Source organism: Megalopta genalis, chromosome 5, assembly GCF_051020955.1.
Source record: "Megalopta genalis isolate 19385.01 chromosome 5, iyMegGena1_principal, whole genome shotgun sequence".
Lineage (NCBI taxonomy): Eukaryota > Metazoa > Arthropoda > Insecta > Hymenoptera > Halictidae > Megalopta > Megalopta genalis.
Genome location: NC_135017.1, coordinates 17,281,261 through 17,302,406, shown reverse-complemented (window position 1 = coordinate 17,302,406; position 21,146 = coordinate 17,281,261). Strand labels below are relative to the sequence as shown.

At 41.7% G+C, this 21,146-nt stretch overlaps 3 protein-coding genes across 5 annotated transcripts; 1 reads left to right on the top strand and 2 right to left on the bottom strand.

Moving 5' to 3' along the window:
* Positions 1-131: 131 nt before the first annotated feature.
* Ptp69D (Protein tyrosine phosphatase 69D) lies at positions 132-16,906 on the bottom strand. Of its 2 annotated transcripts, none has more exons than XM_033482499.2 (11): positions 16,440-16,905; positions 14,041-14,346; positions 13,364-13,951; positions 12,987-13,280; positions 12,650-12,909; positions 11,551-12,403; positions 11,204-11,450; positions 10,036-11,047; positions 9,664-9,951; positions 8,908-9,336; positions 132-8,827 (listed from the first exon to the last, which is right to left on the bottom strand). In XM_033482499.2, exons 1-11 carry the CDS (start codon positions 16,528-16,530, stop codon positions 8,747-8,749), a joined length of 4,449 nt encoding a protein of 1,482 aa, XP_033338390.2. In that variant the 5' UTR covers positions 16,531-16,905; the 3' UTR covers positions 132-8,746. The 2 variants fall into 2 exon arrangements, with proteins under 2 accessions (XP_033338390.2, XP_076377901.1); XM_076521786.1 differs by having other exon boundaries at positions 5,202-8,827; positions 10,036-11,035; positions 16,440-16,906.
* A 96-nt stretch (positions 16,907-17,002) lies between these two features.
* Positions 17,003-19,257, top strand: EMC3 (ER membrane protein complex subunit 3). 2 transcript variants are annotated; one of them, XM_076521791.1, is made up of 4 exons: positions 17,003-18,081; positions 18,163-18,419; positions 18,493-18,838; positions 18,911-19,257. In XM_076521791.1, exons 1-4 carry the CDS (start codon positions 17,933-17,935, stop codon positions 18,912-18,914), a joined length of 756 nt encoding a protein of 251 aa, XP_076377906.1. In that variant the 5' UTR covers positions 17,003-17,932; the 3' UTR covers positions 18,915-19,257. The 2 variants fall into 2 exon arrangements, with proteins under 2 accessions (XP_076377906.1, XP_033338702.1); XM_033482811.2 differs by having other exon boundaries at positions 17,349-18,081; positions 18,493-18,834.
* NitFhit (ntrilase and fragile histidine triad fusion protein NitFhit) lies at positions 19,131-20,825 on the bottom strand. The gene is made up of 6 exons (XM_033482809.2): positions 20,685-20,825; positions 20,398-20,536; positions 20,184-20,339; positions 19,906-20,112; positions 19,615-19,827; positions 19,131-19,532 (listed from the first exon to the last, which is right to left on the bottom strand). The coding sequence occupies exons 1-6, from the start codon at positions 20,732-20,734 to the stop codon at positions 19,368-19,370; spliced, it is 930 nt and encodes a 309-aa protein (XP_033338700.2). The 5' UTR covers positions 20,735-20,825; the 3' UTR covers positions 19,131-19,367.
* Between the last annotated feature and the right edge of the window lie 321 nt (positions 20,826-21,146).

Here is a 21,146-nt window from a genome sequence, read left to right as displayed (position 1 = left end):
ATCGCGGGCGCGGAAAATTGATTAAAACATTAAGAAAATGGCGGGGAGGACTGGCACGTTAGATCGGCGTACCGTAAGCCGGGATCGAAAGGCGGAGAGACGTGGAGGAACTGGAAAACTGAAATCGCGTGTATGGCTCATTATTGTGTCGTGTATTTCCTTTCACATCGAGTGCACCGTTACCGATATCGCTTTACAATTCTTCATCGTCCCCTCTCTCTCTCTCTCTCTCTCGCTCTTCATTCATTTCGTTTCGCTCTTTTTTTCCACCGTTTTCGAATTTCATACAAAAAGGATGATTCGATGATCGACGCCGCTACATCATTCCCTGTGACGTTCGTCAATCGCGACACGACGCGCCGTGCTTTGTGATCGACGAACGACAACATTTTGTTCTTTTTTTTATCCGTTACACGTACATTTCATAGATACAATATATATATATAATATATATATATAATATATTTTCTTTATCTTTTTAGCGTCTTAATCCTTCTCATCGAAGATGAGTAGTATCATACAAAATCTAAGGCTACACGTAATTTTAACCTTAATTCCTCCGTTTAAATATTCGAACGAAATCCAACGAAAATTCACGGCAATGGACTGCGGACGTTCGCGTGTTCGCGAAGTATGCGAAAATCGACGGTCGGAGAACGAATCGTCCAATCTTTATATTTCACGGTTTCGCGGTCTCGTAGAGTTCAGCACGGATTATCGTCTCCAGATTATCAGGAAAGACGGGACCATCCTCGTAGAATCTATCGGAATACAAATTTACCTAAACGCGCGAGAGTACGGTGCTGTTTTTCTTTAATACTTTCCTTCGAGACCGAGAACGCGAATTCGCGTCTCCCTTCGACGCGATGCATTTTCTTCGAAAAAGTGTGTAAAACGTAGCCTCGTTATTTCGTTTTCCAACGATGCTATTCTCAACAATTTTAGCGCGTCGATTTTAGCTCGGTCTTTTTCCACGCGAACAGTCGCGCGCATCAAAGAGAAGCCGATCGTTTTTTCGCGGTGTTTTTTTTTCTCTACGGTGACTCGAACGCGACGAAACGCACGCGATTTTCCGCAGTCCGACGAGGGGATACGCGGCGACGTTTTCAAATTCGCGTCGATCCTTGGCAGTATCACGCGGGTACGGTTCCTAATTTACAAAAATCGCGAGACGACGAATCGTGTTTCACGGTGACGGCGGTGGTAGGCCCTAATTTATCTTCGTCTTCTCTCTCTCTCTCTCTCTATGTTCTCGTTCCCCTTTTTTTCTTGGTTTTCTTCCTGTTTTCCTCGAAAGGTACAAAAAACGTGGAGATACGTCGTTCCGGTCGAGACGGAACGAGGATCGCCGCCAAATCGATTTGAACTTGGTCGCGTGTCGCTGATTCTTCCGCTTCCGGTCGCTCGGCACCGTTCGACCTCGAGGCTCCAAGTGCGAAACCATTGGATCACGGTTCACCTAATCGCCGTTCCGCTGTGCGAACGCGATCCCTGCCCTCCGAGATTTATGGATATCGCGGAGAATTCCGTACCGGAAAAGTTGCCCAGGATATTTTCATTGCCGGACGCTCGGTTTTCAACGTTTCGATCCTTTTTCGGATTTTCCACCTTACGGAAATCCTGATAATTTGTTTCGAGACGACCGTAGAATTCATCGAGAAATTCTCTATTATCTTGTCTTCGATTTTCGCAGGATATATCGCGATTCGAAACGGCAATTTCCAAGGAACTTCCGAGACAGAAACGCCGCGAGATTCGTCCCCGATTTACGCGCGGTCGACGGTATCGTAGCCTGGAGATTCCGGCGATCTTCTATTGAAATTTTTGGTGAAAAAATAGGCCGAAATGCGTTTTTTCCATCCGACGAGAATCGGCACGAGCGGGAGATTCGAGACGCGGCCGGAAGCGGAGGACTGTTCAACGAACGCGGTAACCGTCTTCGATGGAGGAGAAATTTAGTCGTCGCGGAGGGCTACAACTAAACAACAAAGCATCGATGCACCTCGATGGCTCGTCAAAAACGTAACATTCGCCTGGCACGCTATTTCGCGTCAACAAATTGTACAGGGTGAACGACTCGATCACCTCGGATATCTCGCTTGCCCTTGACAGAACAGGTTGTCGCATAATTATGTCAACGTCCAAAAAATGACGATTCCTGAGGTGATTTCGAGTAACTTTTTCCTTGGCGAAAATACAATCCGCGGATTCGTTTACGAGTTATTAACGAAAAACAGTGGCCAATGAGAAGCGAGCTCGGCTGGCGGGAGGCGGGTCGAGCCGACGAGCCGTCGAATCCCGGTTCCGCCTAGCTCCGGTCAAGCTCGCCTCTCATTGGACAGCGTTTTTCATCGATAACTCGTAAACGAAGCCGCGGACTGCATTTTCGCCGAGGAAGAAGTTACTTCGAACGACCTCAGGAATCGCCGCTTTCCAGGCGTTAACGCAATGACGGAACACCCTGCAGAGAGAAAATCTCGGGGGAGAACATTGTGTGGTAGACCGTTCCAACGACCTTCTGGGATCTCCGGAAATATGTCTTGCTCGCTGTAACATGTATCGTCGACGCTGTTGACTATCGTCGATAACGAGCGAGACGTTGAAGTTCGCTTTGCGCGCGTCGTGATTCAGCCTGTGCAATCATCGCTCGGCCATCGTCAAACGAAGATCAAACACGCCGCGATCTAAATTACGGTATAACAACGCCTATACAGAGATATCTAATCGTAAGCTATGTAAATTAGTTTATTGCTACGTCTACGGGATAAGCAGTCTCGTTCGTAAAAACCGATAAATGCGAGAAGACCTTCGGTCGTAGAAAATCATGTCTCAACGAACAGAATGTACACAGAACGTTCCATTTTCCATTCTACGCTTTTCTCGACCGAACTATACCGGAAACGTTACTGGAAACGATTGAGAAAGTATTAGGGTCGAATAGTAAACGATTTCCATCTTGGCGAACAAAGCGTAACGACGCGTTTTTCATAGTCCTAACGATTCGTCGTAATCGAGCTACCCGATCAGTGGCAATAGAATCGCTGACAATCGTGGAAAATGTATAATCGATATCGAAGATATACAGGTGTATCGTTTTTTTGTTTCGTCGATAAATAAAATTAGGATCGTTCGACGACTCGACGGTAACGATCAAATATTGTGCGATACGCGAAAACGAAGCGATCCGTGTACAAGGTGTCTCGGAGGAAACGTGATTCGCCTCTTTCTTTCTGATCGTATCGTTGAAGAACGCTAATTAATAACAACTGCTTCGGCAACATTTTCTGCAAGGATTGTTCGCAAAACGCGCAGCTACATTCGCCTAACACCCGCGAGAGAGTATCCTGATAAAAGGTCCTTAAAAATCGAAGTATATCGAATCGTATCAAATTGGTAAACGGTTCCCGAGAGATCTCGTAAATTCGAACGAAAAGTTACGTGTTACAAAAGTACAAGATCGATCGTATAGAAAACCGGCGACCATCGATCGCCGGTTGTACAAAAATTAATGCGATCCTTCACACTTTGAACGCGTCAGTCGCATAGAATATCACAGGAACGTTAGCAAGTGCCACTGGTTTTCTATACGCAAAGTGTCCCGATCGAATCGTCGCTTTACAACACAGTGTTTCGTCGCTTTGATATTGTCATCGGATAGTTTTCTGTAGGCGGCTATCGATTTGTTTCATCTCGTGCGGCCAAAATACTGGTGATAACGGCGAACGGGGGACACCCTGTATATTAGAAAGAGAACGTATCTGTGCTCGTGTACGTGTTTCAAGTCTCGCGTGCCGGGTCAGAGAAGCGAATTTGTTTGTTGTTCGATGTACGAAAACTCCAAAGAAATTAATAACTATTTTGTCGCGAGAGGTCTTTCAAGTTGGTGCAACAATTTTGAGAAAATAGAGAGCGATACTTTGAGTATTTTGCTATAACAAAGCGAGAGAATGTTTTTTAGAATCGATATTCTGTGACTCGACACGACAAGCGAACACAGAATAATTGAAAAAGAACGATTCAATTCTTTCGTTTGAACTGTAAACGCGAGTAACAGTACGATCGGCGGTCGTTTTTAATGAGACAACGCAGTGCAGACCAGAAAAAGTACAATATCTCTGGGACTTCGCAATAAAGAGCTGTTCGAAATATCGATTTATAAAATTGTACCTAGCGTATGTCTAGTCGCGGGGACAATGAAAAATGTGTTTATATCAAAATTGTTCGAAGTTTTCGTGAAACGACAAACAGATGCATCGCATCGTCTCCGCAACGGAACGGCGTGCCACGTTGTCGTCTTCCCGAACAAGTGTCTACGAATCGAAAAGTACAAACAGCGATTAAAGAACTATGAAAAATGATATCCAAGCATATCGAATGCCCTTGACGATAATATCTTATCTCCGATGCCGTTTCAAAATTCGTTTCGTGTATCAAAAATCGTAAAAACTGCTTTGTCACAAGTATTTTGACATCCGACCGGAATAGAACACATTACCGTGCAATTAATCGGCTATCAGCTTCCGACAGCTTTCTATTATGCTTTGCGAAACACCTTTACGAGAGCGCGGTGAATCGGTGAGACGTGTCGGCAGATGTTTCCTTGAAAATAACGATTCCCATCCGTTAACAAATTCATTTTCGTTCGTTGGAATCGTTTTTCGGTCGCGCCGCAATCTCGTATTCGCAGTATCGTAATTCATCGAGTAGCCACAATTTACAAACATCGTACACACGTTCTCACAGGACATGCTCCATTATAATCAGACTGCAGGTGTTTATGCACTTATGGCATGACCGAGATACGGAGAACGTTAGATAAAAGTTCTAATAAAATTCCTATCCTCGGTCGAATCGAAATGAAACTTCTTTTCAACTTTTGCTCAAATTTGTAAGTCAATTTGCAAAAATAATAGTTCCGCGTAAACAGCCGCAATTTAATTATAATCTCGCAGTATATTTGTGTTCCTGGTTATCGTATTCCTGCCATTTACCTCGAAATGACACCTGAACGCTGTCGCTAGCTTCAACTTATGCAAGATGGTACGTTCGCAATAGCATGCTTACATTGTTCAATGTACATGTTGCCTTAGAAAATAACAAAGTCTCTGCTCTAATCGTCGACGCGACTGGAAATCATAGAAAAACGCGTACCGATCCTGATCGACTTAAAAAAGACAATGATAAAATGAAGATCGTATGCGTCAATTTACAACAATGCTTTTTAATCCTTTTAATTCGTACACTGGCTGTAAAAATGTCGATGCTTTTCTTTATACACATACTATTATAAAATCAGCATGCATAACAAGAACAATACATGTAACTTAAATTACGAGGCTACGAATCTCTTAATTCTACCTAAAGAACAGTTCTTCTTTTCTTTTTTTTTTCGGTCACAATTATCGTTCTGTGTTATGCATTTCTCGCCGTGTATGCACGTAAAAGTACGTTCCACCATCGAGCGTGTAGTCCTTATTAAATAATAAAATCGCAGACTCCATAAATAACACAGTTATTGTTCTGTACTTAAACATCGCTTGTTTTCTCACTGATAGTGTAACGTAACAATACAGAAAATAAAAGGTGTAGAGACGGTTTCGATTTTGCGAGCGAACGCAATTTCGGCTACAGAAGAAGAAAAAAGAAATCCAGAGAATCTTGGATTAGTTGTACAATGAAAAAAAAAACATCTCGGCTTCTCTGCGTTCAACGATATGTCTACGTCATATGCAATATCGAATTATTCGCTAGACCTTTGTATCCGTTTGTTGTGCGTATTGTTTTAGCTCTCTCTTACAAAACCTCTCTGTCGAGTCGTACAAAATCTTTCAAAATTACTTGTCGCAATTGTGGAACAGATAATTCCCGCACAACACGGTCGAAAAAATCTGCATAAGAGTATCTGTACATTCGTAAAAAAGTTTATCATAATTATAAACGATAATAAAAATCGTAGTAAAATTCAAAATAACAGCGTCGTATTTTTACTCCAATATTATATCGATAAAAAGAAGCTAAAATTGTAAATTGGTACAAACGCGCCAGATTTGACAATTTCTGGAGCAACTTCCAGCGTATTGCGTAATACGGTAATTGTGTTGGAAGATGATGATCATGTTATGCGAGGATTGGCTGTGTCCGACATAAAAATGTACCGTAAACAAAATAATGACGTGATATTAGAAAGCATTGTATTATCACAAAATTCTAGTGAAATATACACATATAAATATCTATGTACAAATATAAAAATCTAAACAGAAGTATGTAGCATGGAATCGATTTGAGTATGAAAATTTCTGCGTAGAGTGACTTCTTGACCGTTTCGCGTATTCGTAACCGATTCAAATCATTTCTGAACTCTTTTATCTGCGACGATGCTCGCATCAGAATGAACAGAAATTGGCTTGCCTCGGGATAGCCCCATAAATAAAGCAGACTTCCTTTCTTATTTTTTTGGATATAAAATACGAAAACATAATCGATATTGTTAGTCTCCGATCTGTAAGTTATGGAAAACGAGGATAAATATTTCCTTGCAATTTATTGGGAAAGAATTTCATAGATAATTTTAATCATCTCCAAAAACATAAAAGGAAATTCACACCACTTATGGGTGGTCCAACACCTTGTACATTTGTACGTCTGACAAGCGTGTCATGGGTATAAACACGAAAATATTGTCATGATTATGTCGTTAATACGTAAGCAACAGGCGACAGGCGAGTAGTAACGGTATAATTACAGGCGAATAATAAACGCGATCTTCTTATTAGATTTATCTATCGATTACAACGTAATCGAAGCGCGAACTAGCAAACTTAATTAATTCTCGAGTAATGGGCCCTGTTATACACACATGTACATCGAGCGGGGAACGTGTGTTAATAATTAGCACGGAATGGAATGGAGATTGATTTATCGGAAGAAAGATGAGAGAAAAGGAACAATACACGGAAAAGAAAAGTAACACATTTGACGACCGACGTGGTTCACGAAACCAAAAAAAGAACATCAATGTGATTGTCCCCTGCCATAAGTGAATAGCTCAGCAGCGCGCGTGCCGGAGTTAACATCGCTTGACTAGAAATGAACGAGGGTGCGAACCGAATGCAATCTATGCTGGGTTTACGAAATTTCTAATTTTTGTGTCTTTCCTTATTCACATTAATCTCATAGTTTCATTTCTTTTTCCGTTTCAACGTCGTCGACTGCCAAACGGAACACTGGCACAGACGGACAGCTCTCCAGTTTCAAATAATACAAATTCATCGGGCAATTGACGAGCTATTAATTTACTAGGAATCTATGTTACCTATAACTTATACAAATGATTAAGAGGAGTAATACATTTGCGGACAATTGTTCTTTTTCGTCCTCGTGAAACGTGAAAATCAACGGTTAAACGGTACTACTATACATTAGTTTTCTGGTCGCTATTAACAAGAACCAAGAACTGCCAGTGTCTACCAATGCCTAACCGAGAGCCTATCTCCTAATCGTGCTGTACATCCACACACACAGAGTACAGACATATCTTTTCAAATTCTCTTGCGTTCTGTAAAAGTAAAAAAATGATTCTCCGTGCGTTACGATTCACAGCAGTCCGGACACCGTTTTCCAGGCCTTCGTTAACACTTTTTTCGTGCTTGTCGAAACTGAATACGATTACATCAGTCTTCTCTTTTAGACAAGAAAGGTTAGCGCCGCCGCTAAACGCGTGTGCACACGCTTCCTATGTATATGACACTGTATCTTACAGACAAAACTAACACACATTGGGTGCGTGATATTGTTAGTGTAATATCGTAATATAAGATAGATCGTAGTAGCGTCTGATCTCTCCTTGTTGTCGAGCTTGGAAGAATACAAGGGGAGCTCAAGTTCAGCCTTAAACCCACATCGAGCTTCGCCGTTCCGTGTTTGATCGCGTTCACAGATCGCGCGCGCGCGCGCGCGCGTTTCAATATTACAATTCATAAAAGTTTCTCGACTTTTATGGATTACAGCCTCAATGGACTTTTCATTTAATTGGTATAAGTCTCGGTATTGTACACGCGATACGAGGACACTACTGGACATTGAACCGGCGAAGCTGTATGGTCCACACGTCGGATTATTCGTACGTCATACAAATATGTTCGATTTGTTTCACTAGTGCACCGAATATTCATACTCGTTAATTTAAAACGGAGAAGCACTTTTTCTACTTGCGCCAGTGCTGTCTCCAACGTTCCATCCCGGTCACAAAAATCCTAACACACTCTCTCCGTCAGCATAATAAAAACAAGTTATTCGAACAGCTTTACAACAGCTGTCCCGACCGTGGTATCACGAGAGTCATCACTGCGCCGCACTATAGGAGCAACCAATTAAAATCTTGGTTAATCCATAGACCATCGTCGACCCATGTTGCGCGGTCAGCTTTGATCGTACGAGCTTGATAATGTGCGGTCTCTTTACGGCTTATTCCGTATCGTACGCAAAGTGTCTCTTCCGGCACACATACCTAAATCGAAGGTTTTGCAGTCTCTTGCGTGAATGTGTACAAGGTCAGTCTAGCTCGGTGGAGGTTCTATAATCATAGTCACCAATACATTAGCGATTTCTTTGGTTGGCCCAATATACGTTTCCTTGAGCATTCTTATACGTTCCCAAAACACTTATTGTACGCGAAATGTTTCTCTGCACACACGTTCACCGATCATGATTCAGGTCTTCCGGCCTCTCACGTTGACTTGCGGTATTAAGACGCTGGCTCGTCGTCAGCCAGATTGTGCAGATCCGAGTAGTTCACTATAGCACGATGGAGAAACTCGTATTGTGCCTGAAACAATAAATTCATTCGTCGAACCGTATTTGTTTCTTTGTTGGTTGCGTTGTTGTTACAACGACCAAATCACTTACGAAAGTGCTGATCATGCCGTGTCTCTGCGAGCGCAGCTTCTTCGTCGTCGTGAAGATGTCCACGCGTTTCTCGGTCCGCAGCTGCTGCACCAATATGCTAAGAGCGACGAACATGGAACTCCTGTCGGATCCGAAGCTACAATGAACGACCAACGATCCGCTCGACTCTGTGTCGCTCGTCAGAGTCTGGTTCACCAATTCTATGAGACCGCGGGTGACTTCAGGTACTTCTCCCTCGACTGTCGGCCATCCATGGTACTGGTACTGTGTCACGACCACGTTCTCGTCGGTCTTGGTGTTAGAAACGCAGAACTCGCGACGAGTGTAATAGGGACAGCTCTCGCTCTGGATGTATCTGACTCTTATGTGGTCGTAGACTGCGTCGTCGTCTGGCCAGTATCGTGGACACTTTCGAGGACCCTCGTTCAACTGCAAAACACGTTCGATCTGTTAGAATCCCATCGGAAGAACGAACAACAAATTCAACCTCGAACGAGCCTTGCGTACGCGGTCTTCGTGAGTTTACTTACTGTTGCCTATAGTCGGAGGCACAAAGATATTTATCACCCAACTATTATACGTATTAGACTTCCTATAAAATTCTGCTAATATTAAAATCATGCAATTTTAGCTTGTGGAAGCAATAATTTCGAATACTAATGAGTTGCGTGCCATATGCGCGTTACTACGCAACACTTAAACGGAAGCAACTAATAAGTTCGATTAAATTAATAGTTTAGCTATCGGAACACTCACATCGGACAGCATAACTATCGTGGAAATGCACTGTTCAGAAATCATACGCCAGAAGTCTGCTATGGTGGTCTCCAGTGGGTCCTGAGTGATGACAAACGACTCTGAATTGTCATAGCCTTCGATGAACGAGGCGTTTATGTACGTTGAGTGCTCTCTACCAGGAACAGGCGTCAGAATCACTCTGTTTCTATCGTATGGTATTATCAGCTCGCTCCTGTTCTTGCTCTTGTTCTCTTCTCCGCCACCCACAGAAAAGGATTTTCTGTCCTCCAACATGGAATTGATTTTCTGCAAATAATAATATAATATTCGCAATCTATTGGAAGAAATATCCTGAAAGAATCGATACGCGAACAGAAACAGTTTACTTACATCGTACTCCTCCTCCATTCTACATTTCTCTTTGCCATTGTCCCTCTGTCGTAGTTTAGCGATGGTAGCCTTCAGCTGCGAAGTCGGAATCTCGGTGTCCCCATATTGAGCCATCTCCATTAATGCACGGTAAATGAAAATATACTGTTTCAGCGATTGCACTAAGAAATTCCTCTGATGTCTAAGGTCGCACACTGTGTTGAATATCGACACTTGACCCTCCTCAGCCAGCTGCTGTAATAGAGAATCCAGCGCTACTAGTGTCCCAGTTCGTCCTACACCAGCACTGCAGTGCACCAAAATCGGTCCCTTTTCCAGAGAGTAGGCCTCGTTCACTCTTTTTATGAACCTCAACACCGCATGCGGGTGTTCCGGAGCCGTGAAATCCTTCCAGACCAAGAAATGATACTGAACGATAGTGCGAGCATCCCGTTCACCCAGTCGCGTCATCTTTAACTCTCTGACAACGTAATCGGAGTAAGCCCTTTCTCTAATGTGTTCGACCGTGATATCTCCAAAGTTCTTGGTCTCGCCTTTGTCTGGCCAGTATTTGGCACATTTCGTTTTCGAATATTCTTCCAAGTTCGTTAACATGAGTATTAGCTCCAAATGCTGCTCCCAGATCATTCTCCAGTAATCGCAGACAGTGTTCTCCATCGGACCCTGAGCACAGATGAATTTCTTGCGCTCTTTGTAGCCGAGTACGAAGTTGGCATTAATGTAGTCGGACCCAGCGATGCCGTCCACTTGCGCCAGACGCACCCTGGTCTGATCGTAACATTTAATGTCCGGATAACGATTCTTGTACAGATTCTCGCGAGCCTCGGAAGCCCTGGTGGTACGGTCGGTGAACTCGTCCGGTAGTAATTGGAATTCTTCGAGAAAATCATAGTCGGAATCACGGTGTCGCTCGAGGTAAGCCTGGAGAAGCTCGCTTTTGGGAATCGGTGGCATATCTGGTGGACTTGCAGCGACGAGTTGATGCCTTCCCCTAAGACTCCTGCACAGATGCCTGCCAAAGATGGCACTTATTACGTACAGGATCTTATATGTACATCAATTGTGTGTGTGTGTGTGTGTGCGTGTGTGTGAATGAAGACGTTTAATCGTTTTCTTTTTAATTTACTAAAATTCAACGTTCTCGCTCCGAGGTTTAACGCTTGTTTACCTGAAACTATTTCTCAGCGTGATTATCTCTTCGCCTCTCTGTTGCGCCCGCTTCGTATACCTATGTAATATACAAAGCGCGATGAGAAGGATGATGATGATTAGCATGAGCGCGACAGAGATTTGTAGAATCACGCTGAGAGTGTTCACTTCCGATGAATCCGCGGCTCTGGGATCCAGCCCTCCGTAAAGAAGAGTGAAGTAGTTGCTGTAGGCTGGCAGAAATTGATTCTCCTTATTCCCAAACACTATAACAAAAATATTTATCAGGTCATACCGGAGATCGAGCATTTATAGATACACTGTCAAATAAAATTGTTGCAGATCTCAGTGACGTAGTAGCCATACCGATGACTTCAACGAATCCGGTGTAATTAGCCTCCTCGTCCAGAAAGCCATCCTGTGGAGTAAGAAATTGTACTTCAGTTGCTCCATCGACAGTCTTTGTTCTTTGAGTGACCACATTGTCTCTTTTCCTCCTTGCTATGTTTTCTGTTCGGTTCTTGTTCTCTATAGTTGGCGTAGTTGTCTCTATTTTTGTAGGTACAATAGTTGTAGTCGGAGCGGCGGTTGTAGTTGTGGTGGAGGTGGTCGTGGTGGTGGTGGTAGTAGTCGTAGGAGCAGTGGTAGTAGTTGTGGTTGTGGTAGAAGTTGTGGTGGTAGTGGTTGACGCTGTCGTAGTCGTTGTCACCGGTGTTGTGGTTGCCACTGGGGTTGTGTTAACCGACGATATAGTTGTCTGATCTTCAGGGACAAACTGCAATACCGGTGGAGCAGCTTTTGGCCGCAGTCCAATGCACTTGTCGCACATAGAGCTACGATTGTACGATTCGCCATCACCAAGGAAGATCTCGGATACCAATCGATCGCTGTCAAACGTTTCGGCAATGTAAGCGCCACCGGAAGGCGAGCTGTGGGCATACTGGTACGAATACACGCCGATTTCCTCGGGGGGCGGTAAGTCTGACACACTTTTCTGCGGCGCCAATTTAACTAGATAGACTCGATAGCAACATATGGGACCGTTTCTCTCGCTAATGCGCGGGAGGTGCAGCTTGAACAGCTGCTTACCCTCATTCTCGATCTTTCGCCAAGATCGCATGTTCAGGCTATCTTTGTCCGGAATGGTAACCGGTGTCGTGCAATTACCCACAGCGTCCTTTCCCGGCGTACGAGACCTTGTCACACCATGCACGTAAACCTACAAATATTTATTCTTTATAGTACTATACAACATTTTCACCCATCTCAAAGGCTCTCCTCTTAATTTTACAATTCAACCACGCAACAAAATTTCGAAATTTTTTTAATGAAAGCGGTTTTTGAGCGATAATAATAATAGCTTTTATGGTTTCAGCCAAGAATTAAAGGCTAAAGATCTCGAAATCATCTCGGTTCACTCGGTCTATATCCATTAGGGAGGTTGAAAAAAAAAATGTCTGTATACCGTGTAATTCGTGTTGGCTGGAATCTGATTGTAATCTGTACTGTTCCGCATATAAACGCTCCAAGTCTGCGGGCCCCAATTATGGATATCCGATCGACCCATTTCATTTTTAAACCTGGCAGTACCCTCCAATTTGATGTTGTAACGAGTGATCTCTCCGTTTGGTTTCTGCGGATGAAACCATGTGATGGAGATGAAACTAGAGCTACTTATGTTATTGAACTTGCAGTTGACAGTTAGATTCTGAGGCGGGCTAGCCACTGAAATTCAGATTAATCGTTTTAAAATTGTTTGTCACGGTTAGCGATCGTGCTACCAAACTTGCTGTTTATTTTACCTCCGTCTAGAGTAGTGCCGTTCACTTCGACACTCCAGTTCCCGCACTCTTTCGTGTACTCGCTGCATGCAGCAATTTTGAATTTATACGTGGTGGCAGGATTAAGATCTACGAACGCGTACACGGCGAACGATTCTGCTGGGTACACTGCTTCTTTCTTTTGCTCTTCGTGTGTTACCATTAAATTATAATAATGCACGTGCTCTCTTAAATCTGGCGGCGGTACGGTCCACCGTAACGTAATCGAATTCTCCGTGACACCGTTCACAGAGACTTTTGGCACGAATATAGGATCTGTGTAACGAATTTTGATAATTAATTATTTAAAGGACTGGCAAGGGACATCCTGTAATTCGAGTTGCTATTCGTCGCATTACCTTTCTTAAGAGTAGTGATCCATCGTGGATCGAGACCACTCTGTGATTGACCAACAGCGTTTGCCGCTTCAATTCCAAATTGATACGCCGTCCCGCTTTGGAATCCTTTTAAAACGTAACTAGAGATGTCACCCCCGATTTGTTCAAGGTAATATTGAGCCTGATCGGTTCCATTTTTCATGTGTTTGATGAAATACGCTCTAATCGGCTCGTTTCCGTCGTTCACGGTCCAATTAAGAAATACACTTCCAGCACCAACGGCTTTCATAAAATCAATGCTGACTTGCGGCACATCGATCACAAAAAGGTGTCTTTGCGCGCTGATCTCGCTATTGTAATCGCGTGCTTTGCAAATATAGGTCCCGTTATCTTTGTGATCCAGGTTTGTGAACTCTAAAGTCAATATGATGTAGGTTTCGTTTATCTGAGTTACAGTCATGTAGTCTTTTAAGTATTCTGTGCTTTCTGAATCGTTTTTCTTTGTCCAAGAGAACTGGGATAACGGATAACCGTGCATGTGGCAAGTCAGGTTGGTAGATTCTGATACTTTTGCCCTGATATCGTCTTCTGGCGTTATTCTACCTGGCTCTGAAATAGAAATATTTATTTGTTAAATGATGTAATGGTACAAACATTTGTATTCGCTTGTAATTACTAGGATGACTCTATTGATTTACCAATGATTCTGATATGAATGCCCTTCTCCAATAGTTTTCCATCCATTGTTTGTGCCATGCATTTGTAATCTCCTGTGTCATTTCTGTTAGCTTGTTTAATATCCAAACGTCCTCCAGCATCATAGTCCTTAATAGTTGTAAGATTCTTTCCATTGCTGGTCCACCATATTTGACCCGGTACATTGAGTTTACATATTAAGGAAGGTGTGCTACCAGCCTCTATACCTTCTAAATCTTGAGATGCTGTGATTTCTAGGGCTGAGGGATTTTCATTTGTACGTTCGGTAGCTTCTATTTTCTCTAGACCTATATAAAAAGTACATAAAACAAAGACAATGTATTATACTACTACTATTATTGCTACTACTGGTATATTAGAGATATAGTAGAGGTTCACAGAAGAAAGTTGATAGAAGTTTCCTCTACTAGTTGATCTTGCAAGATGTCAAATACAAGCAGAACTTTTTGTCGAGCAGTGTGTAAATGAACCAAGTAGTTGGCTCGTTAATTCATTATGATGGTGGCAGTGAAGCCACATAAATTGGCCAAGTTTTGTCTTCCCATTTCAAACAAGTAGGGAAGTTCTGTATGTTTTAATAAATTCATTCCGCAAAGAAAAAAAAACATTTTTTTCCTACGTTTTAAATCGTTATCTAATGAAACACGACAATTACAGTGTTAATCGATTGTTGTATAAAAACTTGCAATGCTTGTGTATTATACATATATTAATTATTCATCTATTTTTTAAAAGCTTGGTCGATTGAGAAAAATGGAAAATAATTTAAAATTAATACGCTTAATAATTGGATTATAAAAATTTTGTCGTAAGATAATTTAGAAAAAATACGTTTGAAATCATCGTCATTGTGAACAATTCACTAACATACCTATATTTCATTTTATCATTATGATACGTGGCATGTGAACGATGCATGTGTATCATAAATTCTTTATTTAATAAGCATAACGCTTATTATAGCGATAGCATCGGTGACTCAATGGGCAGTGACACTTTCTCGTATTAAGTGTCCCTACATTATGTCCAGAGTTATGTGATCTGATTATATTTACTCGGAAACGAAATATCTTGTAATCTTCGTTCAAATAACAATCGTTACTATTTCCCGCGAGTTTCGCGTGTCAGCATTTTGTACGGTCTCTCGATCGATTGTTTTTTTTTTTTCATTTTAATTACATATAGTAGACTTGTTCGTTACACCCTACAATGTTGATCTAAACACTCGATATATCGTCACCGGCGATACAAATAGATAAAATGAAAATGGAAAAAATAATACGATAAACACGCAGAAAAATCTGAAATCCCTGATAATTAAATCAATTTTAACGTACAGACAAATTTTCCGAACATTTATTTTCATCTTTTATTTCTCACATATTCTCGACAATGAAAACCGCAGCTTCCGAATAGGATATCTCAGAATGAATAAAACATAGTCGAAGTTCCTGTCCCGCGCAGCTCATTTCTTAGGTAGTTAATGCAATATTTTCCCTTCCTCCCATAACGTTTGTAAACGCGTTGCGAGGCGGTCGAACGAAACAGAAATCGATTGACCGGCAAACTAGTTACAAACGCGGCTCGCTCAATGAAAATCTCGTTGATCGGACATGAAAAAGTTGTCAACAAGTTACGCCATATCTATTCGCGTGCACCGGATAACAAATGCAACATACCGTACGGTGTATGTACACTGCATACACGTATGTACACAAGGAGCCAATTGATCCTGTATACTGCATACTATATATGTATTTCGCTCTAACCGAAGCGCCGTAATACAAACGTATATAAACAAAGATTACCTAAGAATCGGATGAACAAACGAATCGAGTGCATCGAACGATAAATGATTCAGCCGATCGAGACCCGTCGGTGCGACGTTCGTTGTCCTCTGTTGCAGGATTTCTGATTTCCGAAATCACAGAGATCCGAGGTTCGTCGACGGTCATAATAGCTGTCCATTCTTTTTCCGGCGCACGATATGCGGGTTATAGGAATTCGATGGACGTCTATTACGACCGTTGATGTATCTCGAGTTCCTTTAGAAAAACAGAGCATAATCAATGGTGCACGGCGGCACGGGATTTCACGCACGCCTGTTGGCCCGTGGGTCGGTCGGTTCGATTTTCGTCTGCTGCCCCGATATTTGTCCGGGACGGACCGGATCGCGAGGGCGATTCGACGAAAGGGGAAGAACGTAGGCGGGGAAATGACAGACAGTAGGTGGTGTACGAGAGTAAACTACCTTGCTCGTGCACAATGTTCGTGTTCGGTCGGTGTCGTAAGCGCGGCGTTCGACGCGAGACAGTCGAAGAAGCTGTGGTCAGCCTAAGAAAAACGACGGAACGTTTCGTAGGAGACCAGCGGAACTTACCGGGTTCGTCATGGCCGGCAACGACGAGTACGAAAAAGCAGAGCACCGTCAAACGAATACTCGACATCGGTCGACCACTTCGGGGAAACATGGCGTCGTGACAACCGGGCGTGAGCGTTGTATCCCTGGCCCTTTTTCCCACTTCCTGCCACCGTCGTGCACGCTCCCGATTCCTTTCACAATCCCATGACGCGCGGATTGCCTCGCCTGTCCATTCGAATCACGGCTCCGGAGACTCACTGTTTCATATCACGCCTCGCACTCAACGTGCGACGCACTTTTCTCTCCGAGAAAGAGATGCTTTCTCGACCACACTACGCGAATCTCACCCCGTAATAGCGCCAGCGAAACTGAATCGCATTATGCGATCGCGTACGTTCTATGTATGTGGTTGTCGTTGTCGTTGCACGTAGGTGTCTCGGCTCTGCTCGGCTCGACGAACGGTACGCCGCCAAATGCGAACGATCCGCACTGCCCTCCGTCGGCCCTCTACCCCACCACGGGAAACCTATGGGAGTTTCGTGTACATAGATTTATCTCATACGGGGTTTCCCGTTACGCGGACTGAAATACCGGCGGTCCTGAATAATTATTTTCAGATTTTTAAGAAAATTCATTCAGAAAACTCCGGGTTTCAACTTCTAAAATTCGGCCTGTTTAAATCGTACGAACTGTAAGAACGTTTCTTGCCTAGTACGATGCTGTGAATTGTTCTAAATGTAATGATACATTTTTTTAGAAGGTTTATAAAGATTTAACAACGGTTAAACGGTTAAACCGCAGATCCCTGATATATATCTTGAGTCCGTTGTTTAAACAGCATATAAATAGACTCTATTCGATAGAGCAAGGTATCGACAGGCGTAGGTGATCGTCGATAACGTAGGTGATCGTTCCTTTGGGCGGGATATCACAGGCGAGTTCACCGAATGACTATTCCATTTTGGCAGAGGACTGCCAAAATCATCTCTAATCTTTAACGATGTCGGTATTTCAGAACATGTGTACGATGTCCAGTCTACTCTGATACATCGTCTATGGCGATATCTCTCAACAGTCTGAACTTCAATTTCGGAGTATTGAAACGTAATATATACATAAAATGCAAAAAGATTCGTCTTTAATTACATGAATATTTTGGCTTGATAAATAAATACGAAACAAAAAATAGGTTTCCCAGATTGACTACGCGTACACATGTTTAAATATATTCATTGTAATTTGAAGAACTTGCACTTTGTTTCTTGCATATCGATGTATTTTAATAAAAGAACGAAGCGGTATATTTTTACGTAAAATTTAATTAAACTTCAGTATCGACATAGTACATATGAATAATTATTGCTATATTGTCTCCTCCAGGGGGCTCTTCGTGTTCGACATCCGTCATCGACATGCATGTACCCTTGCCTTCGTAAAATGTGTTTCAGTCTGTTTGGTTTTCTTACCTTTCTTCTTTGATCCGTGTAAATTTTGGTGCAGCGACAAGTGGCATGGCCGAGTTGCTTTTAGATCCAAACATTCGAGGCTGGGTGTTCTTGCCTATCGTAGTAATTACCTTTCTCGTAGGTATCATTCGTCATTATGTTTCGATACTGCTTGCCTCGCAGAAGAAGGTTGAGCTTCATCAAGTACAAGACAGGTAATCGTTCGAAGCCTTACATTTCGGAACGGTCGAGTACCATTTCACTTGTCACTTACATGTTAATTATATTTCTTCTAGTCAAGTGATGATACGCTCCAGATTACTTAGGGAAAATGGTCAATATATTCCAAAGATGGCATTTATCAGTAGAAGGCATTTCTTTAATAATGAAGAGACAGGGTACTTCAAGACACAAAAGCGTGCTCCTGTGTCGCAAAATCCAATAACGGATCCTAATGTGATGATAGACATGTTGAAGGGAAATGTTACTAATGTGTTGCCCACTGTGCTCATAGGAGGTTGGATCAATTGGATGCTGTCTGGTTTTGTTACTAGTAAATATTCTCCTACTATTCTGAATCCGAGCACCAGCAAGATCGCCGGTTTAAAAATATAATTTCCTTTCAGCCAAAGTGCCATTTCCATTAACATTGCGTTTCAAACCAATGTTACAACGTGGAATAGAATTAATTACCCTTGATGCTGCATGGGTTTCGTCCGCATCTTGGTACTTCCTTAATGTGTTTGGATTACGGTCTATTTACACACTTGTCCTTGGAGAGAACAATGCTGCGGATGCTTTTAGAATTCAGCAGGACGCGGTATCTGGTGCTGCAATGTCCATGCCACCGGATCCAAAAGCTGCTTTCAAATCTGAGTGGGAAGCTCTAGAGATATACGAACATAATTGGGCATTGCAGGGTGTTGAAGCGGATCTTATAGGATCTCAAAGAACAGACACTAGCGAAAGTATGTATGTTTCTCTCATGTTATTATGGTTTTGTATCGCAATGACTTTTTTATATTTATGATACATCTTTTACAGGTAGCAAATAAAAAGAATGCATTTCATGTGCCATTTTGGAAAAATAATATTTCAAATTTTATATATATAAATAATTATTAAATATAAATTATTTTAATTAGCACAACAAATAATACAGTATAATTTCCGCTGAGATACAGTTTCACGTTTTGCTAGAACGTATCGATTACATTTCGGCAATCTCTTACATTCTTTATTGACTATGTACAAAAAATGTCTATTTGTATGAGCACCTTATTTTAACTTTATTCTTCACTTTTAAGGTACAAAGGTATTCATATTTAATATTCATGGATCATTATACAGTATGTACAATAAGATGTATTATAATAAATGTTTGTTTTATACATGTATGTTACAAAAATGTAACATGACTACATTTTAAACCCTTTAATATCTATGTAGCTACTCGTATGAAATCATTAAATGCGTTCAACACATTTTGTAGCTTATGGAATTAACATTTTAAAGATTCCATTTTCGCATACAAGTCCGTTCTGCGATGGTTTTCGCACGGCATGTTTTCACGAACTAGTTGAACAAGACCCAAATCTATTTCTGCTATTGCTATATCAGTTTTCTCACTGCACTGGGCAACTATGGTCCCCCAAGGATCTACAATCTAGAGAAAGTTTTTAATTAATACACGTAACGATACATCTACCACTTGTTCAGATGTGTTCAAAATTTACAGTATTATTTACCATAGCATGACCCCAGCTCACTCTCTTCTTGTTATGTGTACCAGTTTGTGCAGCGGCTACAACATAACACTGTGTCTCTATTGCCCGAGCTCTTAATATTATCTCCCAATGTGCAGCTCCAGTTTGGTATGTAAATGCTGATGGATATGTTAAAATTTCTGCTCCCATGTTTCTCAATGTTAGGGATAATTCGGGAAAACGCATATCGTAGCACTAATTTTCTGGTTAAGTACTCACAATTCTACTTTTTTATATACGAGCAGGAACATTGTTTGCCTGTACAAAGGATACAATACCGAGTCCTAATTTACCAATTGGTGTGGACACAGGCGATTCAATTCTGTCTCCTGGTTTAACATAATTTGACTCCATCAATTTGACGCCAGTAGTTTTGTTATCCATGTCGAACAAGTGAACTTTTCGATAAGTACCAGCAATTTCACCATCACTGTTTATAACAACGTGTGAGTTACTTATCCTTTGCTCATCTTTACTTAACTATAAGGACAATTGTCATAGAGTGTTAAGCTAAAAACAAATATATCTAAAGACATTGGGAAGTGTCTTACCGCTTCGTGTATTCCACCTAATGAGAGCCAAATTTTATTACTCTTTGCAATTTCTTTATAGGATGCAACTGTTGAACCATCTAATGATTGTGCCATAGCTACTATATCTTTTCTATTGTCTGCTAAATAGTCGCATGCTTCAGGAAAAAATGCGATCTATAAAATAGGATTAGTTATTAAAAGGTTAACGTTAAGTTTTACTTTTTATACTCACACAAGCTGATTTAGCTTTAGCTTTCTCAGCAAGTTCGCGTACAGTTCTCAAATTCATTTCTTTATCATTTGTCGATGTCATTTGACACACTGCGATCAGTGGGTTTGCCATGATACTATGACGTCTTGCAAAGAATAGTCTGAAACCACATGTTTGTCAGAAAGAAAAAAATCAGTATTATAAAGCGATCACTGACAGTCGAACCTGTAGTGTAAATAAGTAGAAATCGAAACGATTTTACTTTGAATGGTTTATTTGATACACCGTAATCTTTTTACAATTATTACCTGCAATGGTTGACACTAGTAAAACCGATAACAAATCGCATGCTTATCATTTATTTACTTTACAGTTATGAACATTTCAGATCCTAATACTCTCGTAAATATCAAACAGTGTAAAATGGTACACGTATACTAATTCCGCGCATCAATTTTATCATGACATTTCATTCGAGGGAGAAAACAACCGTTAATAGAAATTATTAGTTACGCTTATACTCGAATTATACATTGTAATTGCTTTGAAATTTGTGAGTTCGAAAGAAGTCCACTAGGTTAGAAGCGATCTAGAGTCGAACACAGTATGACCTCTAGATGCGCGCGCATCGAAATAAGATACTCCCACTCGAAACTTTATATGCGCAGTTTAAAATTCGCGCTCTGTCAGTGACGGTCGGCACCTCTTGCGTCGCGAATCGGGAGTTGAGACGTAGATATCGCAGTGAAGAATTAACGTTTTCTGGTTCA